General features: G+C 39.6%; 1 protein-coding gene across 4 annotated transcripts in view; it reads left to right on the top strand.

Annotated features, from left to right (window-relative positions):
- The window catches only part of CLTRN (collectrin, amino acid transport regulator), a gene marked incomplete at its 5' end in the record, with an annotated part of 48,907 nt that extends 36,989 nt beyond the window's left edge, over window positions 1–11,918 (top strand). For all 4 annotated transcript variants that reach the window (XM_079910348.1, XM_079910346.1, XM_079910347.1 and 1 more), the window contains one exon: window positions 11,332–11,918. In XM_079910348.1, the coding sequence (XP_079766474.1) occupies window positions 11,332–11,488 (157 nt within the window). In that variant the 3' untranslated portion in view covers window positions 11,489–11,918. The remainder of the gene's footprint in view (window positions 1–11,331) is intronic.
- Between the last annotated feature and the right edge of the window lie 650 nt (window positions 11,919–12,568).

Below are 12,568 nucleotides of genomic sequence, written 5' to 3'. Positions count from 1 at the left end.
GAAGTTTATCAGTCTATATTTGACTATGTCCTCAACCAATATAACTACAAATGAGGTCCAGCAATGCCATTCCAACTGCATGATTTTAAGAAATTTATTCTGACATGGTGCCTAGACATTTTCTCCCACAAATTAGCCCCACTCCTAAGGATCAAGCAAGGCTGGAGATGGTCTCTGGAGAATGTGGTCTTGACCATGGGCTCAAATCTCAGGTAGAGTTGGTTTTTTTTTTTTTTTTTTTTTACCATCTTTATTGGAGTATAATTGCTTTGCAATGGTGTGTTAGTTTCTGCTTTATAACAGAGTGAGTCAGTTATACATATACATATGTTCCCATATCTTTTCCCTGTTGCATCTCCGTCCATCCCACCCTCCCTATCCCACCCCTCTAGGTGGTCACAAACCACCTAGCTGATCTCCCTGTGCTATGCGGCTGCTTCCCACTAGCTATCTATTTTACATTTGATAGTGTATATATGTCCATGCCACTTTCTCACTTTGTCCCAGCTTACCCTTCCCCCTCCCCATATCCTCAAGTCCATGCTCTAGTAGGTCTGTGTCTTTATTCCTGTCTTACCCCTACGTTCTTCATGACCATTTTTTTTTTCCCTTAGATTCCATATATACGTGTTAGCATACGGTTTACGTTTTTCTCTTTCTGACTTACTTCACTCTGTATGACAGACTCTAGGTCCATCCACTTCACTACAAATAACTCAATTTCATTTCTTTTTATGGCTGAGTAGTATTCCATTGTATATATGCGCCACATCTTCTTTATCCATTCATCTGTTGATGGAAACTTAGGTTGCTTCCATGTCCTGGCTATTGTAAATAGAGCTGCAATGAACATTGTGGTACATGACTCTTTCTGAATTATGGTTTTCTCAGGGTATGTGCCCAGTAGTGGGATAGCTGGGTCATATGGTAGTTCTATTTGTAGTTTTTTAAGGAACCTCCATACTGTTCTCCATAGTGGCTGTATCAATTCACATTCCCACCAACAGTGCAAGAGTGTTCCCTTTTCTCCACACCCTCTCCAGCATTTATTGTTTCTAGATTTTTTGGTGATGGGCATTCTGACCGGTGTGAGATAATATCTCACTGTAGTTTTGATTTGCATTTCTCTAATGATTAATGATGTTGAGCATTCTTTCATGTGTCTGTTGGCAGTCTGTATATCTTCTTTGGAGAAATGTCTATTTAGGTCTTCTGCCGAGTTTTGGATTGGGTTGTTTGTTTTTTTGATATTGAGCTGCGTGAGCTGCTTGTAAATTTTGGAGATTAATCCTCTGTCAGTTGCTTCATTTGCAAACATTTTCTCCCATTCTGAGGGTTGTCTTTTGGTCTTGTTTATGGTTTCCTTTGCTGTGCAAAAGGTTTGAAGTTTCATTAGGTCCCATTTGTTTATTTTTGTTTTTATTTCCATTTCTCTAGGAGGTGGGTCAAAAAGGATCTTGCTGTGATTTATGTCATACACTGTTCTGCCTATGTTTTCCTCTAAGAGTTTGATGGTGTCTGGTCTTACATTTAGGTCTTTAATCCATTTTGAGTTTCTTTTTGTGTATGGTGTTAGGGAGTGTTCTAATTTCATACTTTTACATGTACCTGTCCAGTTTTCCCAGCACCACTTATCGAAGAGACTGTCTTTTCTCCAGTGTATGTTCTTGCCTCCTTTATCAAAGATAAGGTGACCATATGTGCATGGGTTTATCTCTGGGCTTTCTATCCTGTTCCACTGATCTATATTTCTGTTTTTGTGCCAGTACCATACTGTCTTGTTTACTGTAGCTTTGTAGTATAGTCTGAATTCAGGGAGCCTGATTCCTCAAGCTCCATTTTTCGTTCTCAAGATTGCTTGGCTCTTCGGGGTCTTTTGTGTTTCCATACAAATTGTGAAATAGTTTGTTCTAGTTCTGTGAAAAATGCCAGTGGTAGTTTGATAGGCATTGCATTGAATCTGTAGACTGCTTTGGGTAGTAGAGTCATTTTCACAATGTTGATTCTTCCAATCCAAGAACATGGTATATCTTTCCATCTGTTTGTATCATCTTTAATTTCTTTCATCAGTGTCTTAAAATTTTCTGCATACAGGTCTTTTGTCTCCACAGGTAGGTTTATTCCTAGGTATTTTATTCTTTTTGTTGCAATGGTAAATAGGAGTGTTTTCTTAATTTCACTTTCAGATTTTTCATCATTAGTGTATGAGAGTGCCAGAGATTTCTGTGCATTAATTTCATATCCTGCTACTTTACCAAATTCATTGATTAGCTCTAGTAGTTTTCTAGTAGCACCTTTAGGATTCTCTATGTATAGTATCATGTCATCTGCAAACAGTGACAGCTTTACTTCTTCTTTTCCGATTTGGATTCCTTTTATTTCTTTTTCTTCTTTGATTGCTGTGGCTAGAACTTCCAAACTATGTTGAATAAGAGTGGTGAGAGTGATCAACCTTGTCTTGTTCCTGATCTTAGTGGAAATGGTTTCAGTTTTTCACCATTGACGACGATGTTGGCTGCGGGTTTGTCATATATGGCCTTTATTATGTTGAGGAAAGTTCCCTCTATGCCTACTTTCTGCAGGGTTTTTATCATAAATGGGTGTTGAATTTTGTCAAAAGCTTTTCTGCATCTATTGAGATGATCATATGGTTTTTCTCCTTCAATTTGTTAATATGGTGTATCACGTTGATTGATTTGCGTTTATTGAAGAATCCTTGCATTCCTGGAATAAACCCCACTGGATCGTGGTGTATGATCTTTTTAATGTACTGTTGGATTCTGTTTGCTAGTATTTTGTTGAGGATTTTTGCATCTATGTTCCTCAGTGATATTGGCCTGTCGTTTTCTTTCTTTGTTAAATCTTTGTCTGGTTTTGGTATCAGGGTGATGGTGGCCTCGTAGAATGAGTTTGGGAGTGTTCCTCCCTCTGCTGTATTGTGGAAGACTTTGAGAAGGATAGGTCAAACACCTATTTTAAAAGGCAAGTGATCTTATTAAGCCTGCTGTTTACTATAATAGTGGTGGACTGACTAATGAGCTCTCTCTAAAAAAAAAAATCCCCTGATTTGTAGCATTTGCTGACTTCCTATCCAGTCTGAAATTTCTGAATGTTTGAGTCACCTCTAGCAAGCCTGTGCCAGCCAGTTTCAACACGCCATTACAACTGCCACCTCTTCGTGAAATAATTTGAGGAGGTTGCTTCTCTATTACCATCTAGTTGAGAACAGCAGTTTGCAGAATTGAGAGATTTGTTGCAGGAAAAAAGTTGGAAAAGTGATTTTTTTTTTCTTTTGGGGAATAATTAGGGAGTTGGGTATGTGGGAAGACAACCAAGATGAACTGCATATACTTGACAGTGGTGTCTGTACTAGATCTGTGTCTAGCCCCAGCCTGGAAGTGGATATTTTAGCTCTCTGGTCAGCTTTATGGTAATGGTGATGATGGTGATGGTGATAGTGATCACTGTAATGGTGGGGGTGATGCGATAATGCTAATGGTGGTGAAGTCGATGATGTGATGTGTGTTTTAGTTGAAAGAGCACTGGATCAATACTCCTGGTTTTGGGTTCCAGTCTCATGCCCTGGCATTTTTTAGCTGAATGACCTTGATCCAGTCATATATGGAAAATGAGGATAATATTTTCTTAAATAGTTACGATGATGGGAAGACAAAATTGGAGAATACACACAAGTGCTTCATCCACTGGGGAGTGCTATATCAATGTAAAGAAGCATCATCATCAAAAAGCAGTTACAAAGTGCTAATTCTATGTAACCTGGCACCTTGTGCTATAAAAGAAGAGTCACAGACACAGCACAATTTCAGACTTGTATGTATATAGTAGAATTGATTCATGAGTCCTGCATATAAATAGACTGTTATAATGTTATTGTCTTAGGAAGGGATCTTAAACAATGATCTGAATCCATCTCTCCAGAAGCCAAGGCCCAGAGAGGTAAAAATATCTTATTCCTTTATTGACCATCCATTATGTGATAGGAGCTCTAGAATGTATCATGGAAGAGACGTACATAGATAACATGGGTGGTCTTTGCCTATAAGGAGATGATAATCTTGTAGTTGTAACAAAGCCAGGTCAAGGACTCAGGACATTGAACCCTAGCTAATGCTAGCAGTTGAGCAGAGTCACTAGTAAATTCACTTGGTTTATTTCTGGTTATATTTCTCTTCTCATAAGGTCAATAGTAAAGGGAAGTGCATTTGGATTTCTATGAATTTTTTCACACAAGGGGCTGGGGCTCAGCCAATATTTTCATATACTGAAACTTCACTTTCTTATAGAGTCTCAATTAAGTGAATAAATTGTCTTGAAAATAGAAATGTAAATGAAATCAGAAATGTTAGAGCTAATAATTGTTTTACTTTGCTGTTCTTAAATGTACACACTCAATAGGAGTCAAATATGTGTGCTTCCCTGGTGGCGCAGTGGTTGAGAGTCCGCCTGCCGATGCAGGGGACACGGGTTCGTGCCCCGGTCCGGGAAGATCCCACATGCCGCGGAGCGGCTGGGCCCGTGAGCCATGGCCGCTGAGCCTGCGCGTCCGGAGCCTGTGCTCCGCAACGGGAGAGGCCACAACAGTGAGAGGCCCACGTACCGCAAAAAAAAAAGTGTTTTGAGAGAAGCCTTGGGAGATGAAATAGAGTTCTAGGTCTACTCCTTTCACCAGTCTCATTCCATTATGAAAGACAAGTTGCTCTACATATTTTTTTTTTTTCTCTACATATTTGAGTCTCAGCTCCTGCATTTGAAAAACAGTGATAATAATAAAATCTACATAGTATTGCAGTAGGAATTAGATGAGATGATGTGTACAAAGCACTTAGTCTGCCGTGTAATAGATACTAATTCTTACTGTTCTGCTATCACATCACCAGTCTCACTGTGCTGCAACACCCGTTAAAATCGTTCCAGCAGTGCTGCCATTTCCCCAGGACTCATCCACACTGATTATGACGACAGTCCCAGTTCCCCAGTAATTAACTCTGTCCTGTTTTGGAATCATATTTGTCTGTCCTTTGTTGTTTGTCTGGCTGTTCTTGGGCCTTGGCTTTTCAGCCCTGTCTTGTTTGAAGGGAGACAAAAATACTGTTTCTGCTTTTAGCTGCCACTACTTTATCTTGAGCAAACCCTGATCCTCAACACCCCCTAGCTATGTGGGCCACCCGATACAGGCAGACCTCACTTTATTGTGCTTCACTTTATTGTGCTTCGCAGATACTGTGTTTTTTACAAATTGAAGCTTTGTGGCAACCCTGCATTGAGCAAGTCTGTCAGCACCACTTTTCCAACAGCATTGGCTCACTTTGTGTCTCTGCGTCACATTTTGGTAATTCTTGCAATATTTCAAACATTTTCATTATTGTTATATTTGTTATGGTGATCTGTGATCAGTGATCTTTGATGTAACTATTGGAATTGGGGGGGCGGTCCACAGAGCACATGCACATAAGATGGCAAACTTAATGATGAATATTGAGTGTTCTGACTGCTCCACCAACAGGATGTTCCCCGTCTCTCTCCCCCTCCTCCAGCCTCCCTATTCCCTGAGACACAACAGTATTGAAATCAGGCCAGTTAATAACCCTACGGTGGCTTCTGAGTGTTCAAGTGAAAGGAAGAGTCACATGTCTCTCACTTTAAATCAAGAGCTAGAAATGATTAAGCTTAGTGAGGAAGGCATGTTGAAAGCTGAGACAGGCTGAAAGCTGGGCCTCTTACATCAAACAGTTAGCCAAGTTGTGAGCACAAGGGAAAAGTTCTTGAAGGAAATAAAAAGTGCTAATTCAGTGAGCACACAAATGGTAAGAAAGTGAAACAGCTTTATTGCTGATGTGGAGAAAGTTTCAGTGGTCTGGACAGAATATCAAACCAGCCACAACATTCCCTTAAACCAAAGCCTAATCCAGGCAAAGCCCTGATTCTATTCAATGTTATGAAGGCTAAGAGAGGTGAGGAAGCTGCAGAAGAAAAGTCTGAAGCCAGCAGAGGCTGGTTCATGAGGTTTGTGGAAAGAAGCCGTCTCCATAACATCAAAAGTGCCGGGTGACGCAGCAAGTGCTGATGGAGAAGCTGCAGCAAGTTACCCAGAGGATGTAGCTGAGATAATTCATGATGGAAGCTGCACTAAACAACAGATTTTCAATGTAGATGAAACAGCCTTCTATTGGAAGAAGATACCCCCCAGGACTTCCATAGCTAGAGAAGAGAAGTCAATGCCTGGCTTCAAAGCTTCAAAGCACAGGCTGACTCTCTTGTTAGGGGCTAATGCAGCCGGTGACTAAAAGTTGAAGCCAGTGCTCGTTTACCATTGTGAAAATCCCAGGGCCCTTAGGAATTATGCTAAATCTACTCTACATGCGCTCTATAAATGGAATAACAAAGCCTGGATGACAGCACATCTGTTTACAACATGGTTCACTGGATATTTTAAGCCCACTGTTGAGACCTACTGCTCAGAAAAAGATCCCTTTTAAAATATTACTGCCCATTGACAATGCACCTAGTCACTCAAGAGCTCTGATGGAGATGTATAACAAGATTAATGTTGTTTTCATGCCTGCTAACACAACATCCATTCCTCAGCCCGTGGATCAAGGAATAATTTAGACTTTCAAGTCGTCTTATTTAAGAAATACACTTCATAAAGCTACAGCTACCATAGATAGTGATTCCTGTCGTGGATCTGGGCAAAGTCAGTCAAAAACCTTCTGGAAAGGATTCACCATTCTAGATGCCATTAAGAACATTCATGATTCCTAGGAAGGGGTCCAAATATCAACATTCACAGGAGTTTGGAAGAAGTTGATTCCAATCATCACGGATGACTCTGAGAGGTTCAAGGCTTAAGTGGAGGAAGCAGCTGCAGATGTGGTGGAAAAAGCAAGAGAACTAGAACTAGAAGTGGAGCCTGAAGATGTGACTGAATCGTTGCAGTCCCATGACAAAACCTTAACAAATGAGTTGCTTCTTATGGATGAGCCAAAAAAGTGGTTTCTTGAGATGGAATCTACTCCTGGTGAAGATGGTTAAAATGACAACAAGGGATTGGAATATGACATTAACTTAGTTGATAAAGCAGCAGCAGGGTTTGAGAGGATTGACTCCAATTTTGAAAGAAGTTCTTCTGTGGGCAAAATGCTATCAAACAGCATTGCATGTTACATACAGAGAAATCATTCATGAAAGGGAGTCAGTCGATGCAGCAAACGTCACTTTTGTCTAATTTTAAGTAATTGCCACACCCACCCAGCCTTCAGCCACCACCCTGGTCAGTCAGCAGCCATCGACGTCAAGGCAAGAGCCTCCACTAACAGAAATGTTCCAATTCGCTGAAGGCTCAGATGACGGTTAGCATTTTTTATCTCCAAAATATTTTTAAATTAAGGTATGTACTGTGATTTTTTTAGACATAATGCTATTGCACATTTAATAGACTACAGTATAGTGTGGCTCGCTTTATTGCAGTTGAACCAAACCTGCTGTATCTCCAAGGTATGCCTGTACTTTTTGGTCCCCTCTTTTGCCCATCTTCTCTCTGGATTTATGAGAAATAGCCACACTAAGGCTTCTAAGAGCTAGTTTCAGGTGTTTTAGTCACGGGGTTTTTTTTTTGTTTTGTTTTTAATCCTCTTCCTGAACCACCTGACATGCAGGAACAGCGGAAGTTATTAACACTCATTTTTATTTTTCAGGAAAAAGAATTCATGTTTTTAGCAGAACATCAAATCAGAATGATCCAGAAAGATAGTTAAGTTTTATTATACTTAGAGCAATGTGCAGGCAGTGACTCAGTTTATTACAGGACACACTATGAAATGTGACAAAGGGCTGTATTACTGTTAGATAACCTTTGAACTTCTTATCATGTCCGCCAGCCAGCAAGTTACTGACACTGCAGTTTGTGAAGCCTGGCAGTGCCAAGACTGTGAACAACTAGATCTAAGGTCACAAAAAAATAACATGTACCTAATTTGTCATGGACACGGCTCTCGTTTTGATAAATTTCCACAGCGATTTTGCTCAGAATCTTTTTGATTAAGAAATCCTTCTTCTAAAGAAGAGAAACTTGTCCTCATCCATCTGCACCTTCCTTTTTCGTTCTTCCCCATTCCTTGTGATGCCTGGTGGATTATTTTTCCTTTGTGGTTGGCAGGGGGAGGGGAGGCAGGATTTCTTGCCATGATCTGCAAGTGTCCAGCTCTCTGCAATTTTGCTTCTAATTCTATAAAAACTTTTTTTGTAACTGAAGAAACTGGCAAATGAACACTGGCAACCATTACTTCTAAGACTGCTGTTGCATTGCCCCCTACTTCAGAATGCTCCATCCACAGGATTTTTGTAATATGAGTTTCATACTTACATACACAAATTTCAGGGTAAAACTTCACTGTTAAAAACCTATTTATTGTTATGGAGAATTATTATTCACTCCAAGCCCAATGAGGAGTGACTTGGGGAGAAATTGCGTGAGCTAGGCATTTTTGATGATAATTTATAAATATACATTTGTCGCTAGGGTGTCATTCTTACTGAAACATCACTCCTCTCTTTTATAATCCATGAAAAGGAGGGGAGGATGAGTGAAATTTGGAGTTTTTCTTTTTTATTAAGCCCTTTCTTTCCACTTTAGGACAAGAACTGTGTCCCTTCCAACACATAGTAGGCACTCAAAACATAGTTATTGAATGAATGTTGGATACTATGAATGGAAGTGATGTGTTCGATGGTTATAGAATGTCAGTTGTCTTTGCTTTCTGGATGACGTGGAAAGTGACGAGATACCCCTGTCTACAGGAGGAGGGACCAAAGAATTCTAGTCCTCTGATAGGTGATTTCACCTGGCTGGAGGACCTTCTCATCACAGGAAATTGTATGCCTACTCCAACTGGCACTGATCGTTGACCGCTGATGCTTGGAATGGACAGTGCAGTATCTTCACCCTGAGGAAGGGAAAACACAGCAGCCTGTCCTTACCTAGGTCTCTGGGACTACAACCCACCGACTTCCACTCCCAGCGTTGGGCCTGTAGTGATACATTTTGACATTTGACAGTGGCATGCACAATGGCAAAATACTTTCAAGTGATGACAGTGGGATCTACAGTATTGAAATGCTACTTTACTTTTCTTTATAAACTCCACCTATTTGAAATTATCTAATAAACCATCAGTGAAGCCTGGCAAAATCTGTACTCACTCCTAATTCTTAAGGTATGAAAATGAGTACTTTCCTCCATCCATTTGAAAAAATAACTATTCAATAAATACAAGAAATATCACGTGTACATTCCCTTCCTTCCTTCCTCCCTTCCTCCGTCCCTTCCTCCCTTCTTCCCTTCCTTCCCTCTTTCTTTCTCCTTCTTCTGATAGATCCCATTCAAAATCTACCTTGGGCTGCTGTCTGAGTAACTTTGCCTACAGCATTAGTCCATCCATTCTTCCATCCAGTTGTTTGTTCCATCACCCAACTACCATCCAATCATCCATCCACCCATTCATCCATCCATCATTAATTCATCATCCAGCCAACCAGTCATTGATCTACATTCATTGATCCATCCATTTATCTGTCTAACTAGCTAGCCAGCTACTCATATGTCTGTCCATCCAACTCTAAGCACATTAGTTGAGTGCCTACTCTATGCTGTCAGCTGTTTTACAAAATATCTTTTAATTTGGAGTTGTCTGATTAGTTCTTCCTGAGAGATTCAGGTCAAAAAAATCTGGTGATGGGGTAGGGCAGGAACACAGAACACAGAATTTTATTTTTAAAAAATATGTCTTCTCGGTACATCACATCTAGAGGCACTTGTCAGTTTGTCTCATTGTTGGTGATATTCACCAAATTTCTCCCTTTACAAAAAACAAATGTCTCTTTATAATTAGTACATTGCTTGTAGGGGTGTTACATTGAGACCCTGTGAGTATCCTGTTCCTTAGTCATCTCCCACTCAGTGGTTTAGTATCCATTGAGGAGCCTCATCAGAATCAATTATTATTATTTGGTGATTTTCTCTTTCTGTTGCATCTTCTATATTGGTTGTCATTCTTTTGTAAACAAGAGCTCTTTCTTTTCTCTGCCTTCCTCCACCATATTCTTTAAAGCACTTTGAAATGAGCTCTCATGTAGGACTAATAGGAAATTCTACCTTGATCATCTTTGGGGCATCTTCACCACCTCCTCACCCGCTAGAAATTCACTAAGTTTCTAAGGGACTTCCATAGCGGTGGAAGTCCATCCTGGTCACCACAGCAGTGTCCACCATCCCAGCCATGTGATCCACTCAGGTCTGCCTCTTTGGAGCTTCTACAGATTTCTGGGACAAGAGAATCTTTGACAAGTCTGGGAGCCTCGTGTCTAACATCATGCCTCCATGGTGCCCTAACATCTAACTTGTGATAATCCTGAGGGAAACTCTTCTGCCCTCTGATTGCCTAGAGGTACTCACATCTCTTTTCTCCCCCTACCTCTATGATATCAAGCACAACTGGCTCAGTGTCTTGGCCTTTCACAAAGGACAGGAAGAATGTTTGAATTCAAGGCTACATTTTCCCACACTCCAGGGAAAGATTAAGGATCTGGTTACCATTTGGATTGGGGTAGCAGGGTCCTTAAAGGGTCTGAGAATGAATAACTTAAAAATTTACCTGTTAAATAGAATTTTTTGGAATGACCTGGGATTATAGCTATGAGTTGTAATTAGTAAAATGTGTTCGGAGTTCCAAAAACCTGACTTAACAAATGAATACAACTATTTTGTAATGAGTAGAGCCAAGGAATGATACCTGCAGTTTACAATGGTTACATCCTTTCTACAAAGTAATGTGAGTTTGCTTCTTGGTATCTCATTTCAACCTGATTTTTACCTAACATTTGCAGACCATTAATTTGTCAAATCTTGTGAGAGGAATTTATTACTTTTTTAAATTCAATTTTTGTGAAGTTCTCCTAGGGCTAAATTTTTTAACTTGCCAATTTACCATATGTTTTCCTCACATTCCTTCATGCAGTTTGTGTGTGTGAATGTACATACGTATATGTATGTGTATACAAACATATTCATTCATACAAATATATATATTCATTCATATACATATATATATATAATCCATGCAGACTTCTGATCTTGATAGCATCTTTTCACCTCATCAACTCTTTATGATCTTTGAAATTTATTTGAAAATACACAATGTCATCTATTTTCCCCATCATTCTAGGGTTCCTCTTCCCTTTCCTGATCTCCATGTTTGTACAGAAGACCATCCTTTCTCTTCCTAGATCCCAATCATTCTTTTTATGTGCATTTAGGAAGAACAAAGGACCTTCTGAAATGGAAGACACTGAAGATAAATGGGAAAACACAGTCAAAATTGAAAATGGCATCCCCTGCGATCCCCTGGACATGAAGGGAGGGCACGTTAATGATGCCTTTGTGACAGAGGATGAGCGGCTCACCCCCCTCTGAAGGGCTGCTGTTTTGTTTCCCCCTGAAACTCAACACTTGTTTCTGTGCAACTGCTGAACATCACAATTCATTGAGGGAAGATTATATATTTTGTTTCACCATTCTTCTTTTGTAAGAAATTTTGAATGTGCATGAAATTGAAAGGCAATGAATTATACCCATGAAGACCATTGGAATAATAAGCTGTTGACTATCCAGAATATTCTAAAATATTTCTCTGACAGCACAGTGTGTAAGTGTAGTCATGTGGCATTTGTAGTTACTGATTTTAAAATGCATTAGTATTTAAGCATTTCCAGCAATAAGGTCAGGCCAGTATATATATATATCACACTTTAAAGACCTAAGAAAAAATACTTTTCCAGTGGAGAATGCCTATAATATGGTGTCCAAATCATTGAAAATGGATCCTTTTTGAATATCATTTATATCACTCTGTATATGACAAGATAAGCAAGAAGAACAAGTAATTACTGTAAATGGGTTGGATAAAAATGGGCGTGTTGATATACAAGGTGGAATTTGATCCTGTTATCATACCAACAGTTGCTTATATATATTTTCTGGCTATCGGTCTCTAATAGGGCATCTGTATTCATTGATTATTTCTGCAGTTTGTAGAAGTACAATCTATGCTAACTTAATAAAGTGCTAATCATCTCTTTTTAAGTGACTGATTGTAGTCTGCAATTTATTTTCACACTGTGGAACATAGTAAGCCTTATTTTTATGTTATGTTTAATCTGCTCTCCAGTCCTAGAAATGAATTATTTTTGTTGTGTGTATCCCTGCTTGAAGACTGTAGTTTTTAGACTTGATTTTACTTTCAGGTAGGCCATGTATCATTCTAAATTCTAATAATAATTATTATACATGTATTAATAGAAGGAAAATATGCAGCTCAATCTCCCACTGCTATCACCCATAGTTGGTGTTCCGGCAGTAGTCGCTAACTCACTTCCCTGCCTCCAGTGGATACAAACTCTAAGAGGGGTAGTGGAATGCAGAAGGTTTATTGGGGAGTGCTCTCAGGAGATATACCTGTAAGAAGTGAGGAAGTCACGTGTGGTAGATACTAAG

This window comes from Stenella coeruleoalba (genome assembly GCF_951394435.1).
Source record: "Stenella coeruleoalba genome assembly, chromosome: X".
Classification (NCBI taxonomy): domain Eukaryota; kingdom Metazoa; phylum Chordata; class Mammalia; order Artiodactyla; family Delphinidae; genus Stenella; species Stenella coeruleoalba.
Note: the sequence above shows the minus strand (reverse complement) of the source record. Positions and strands in the feature narration are given on the sequence as shown.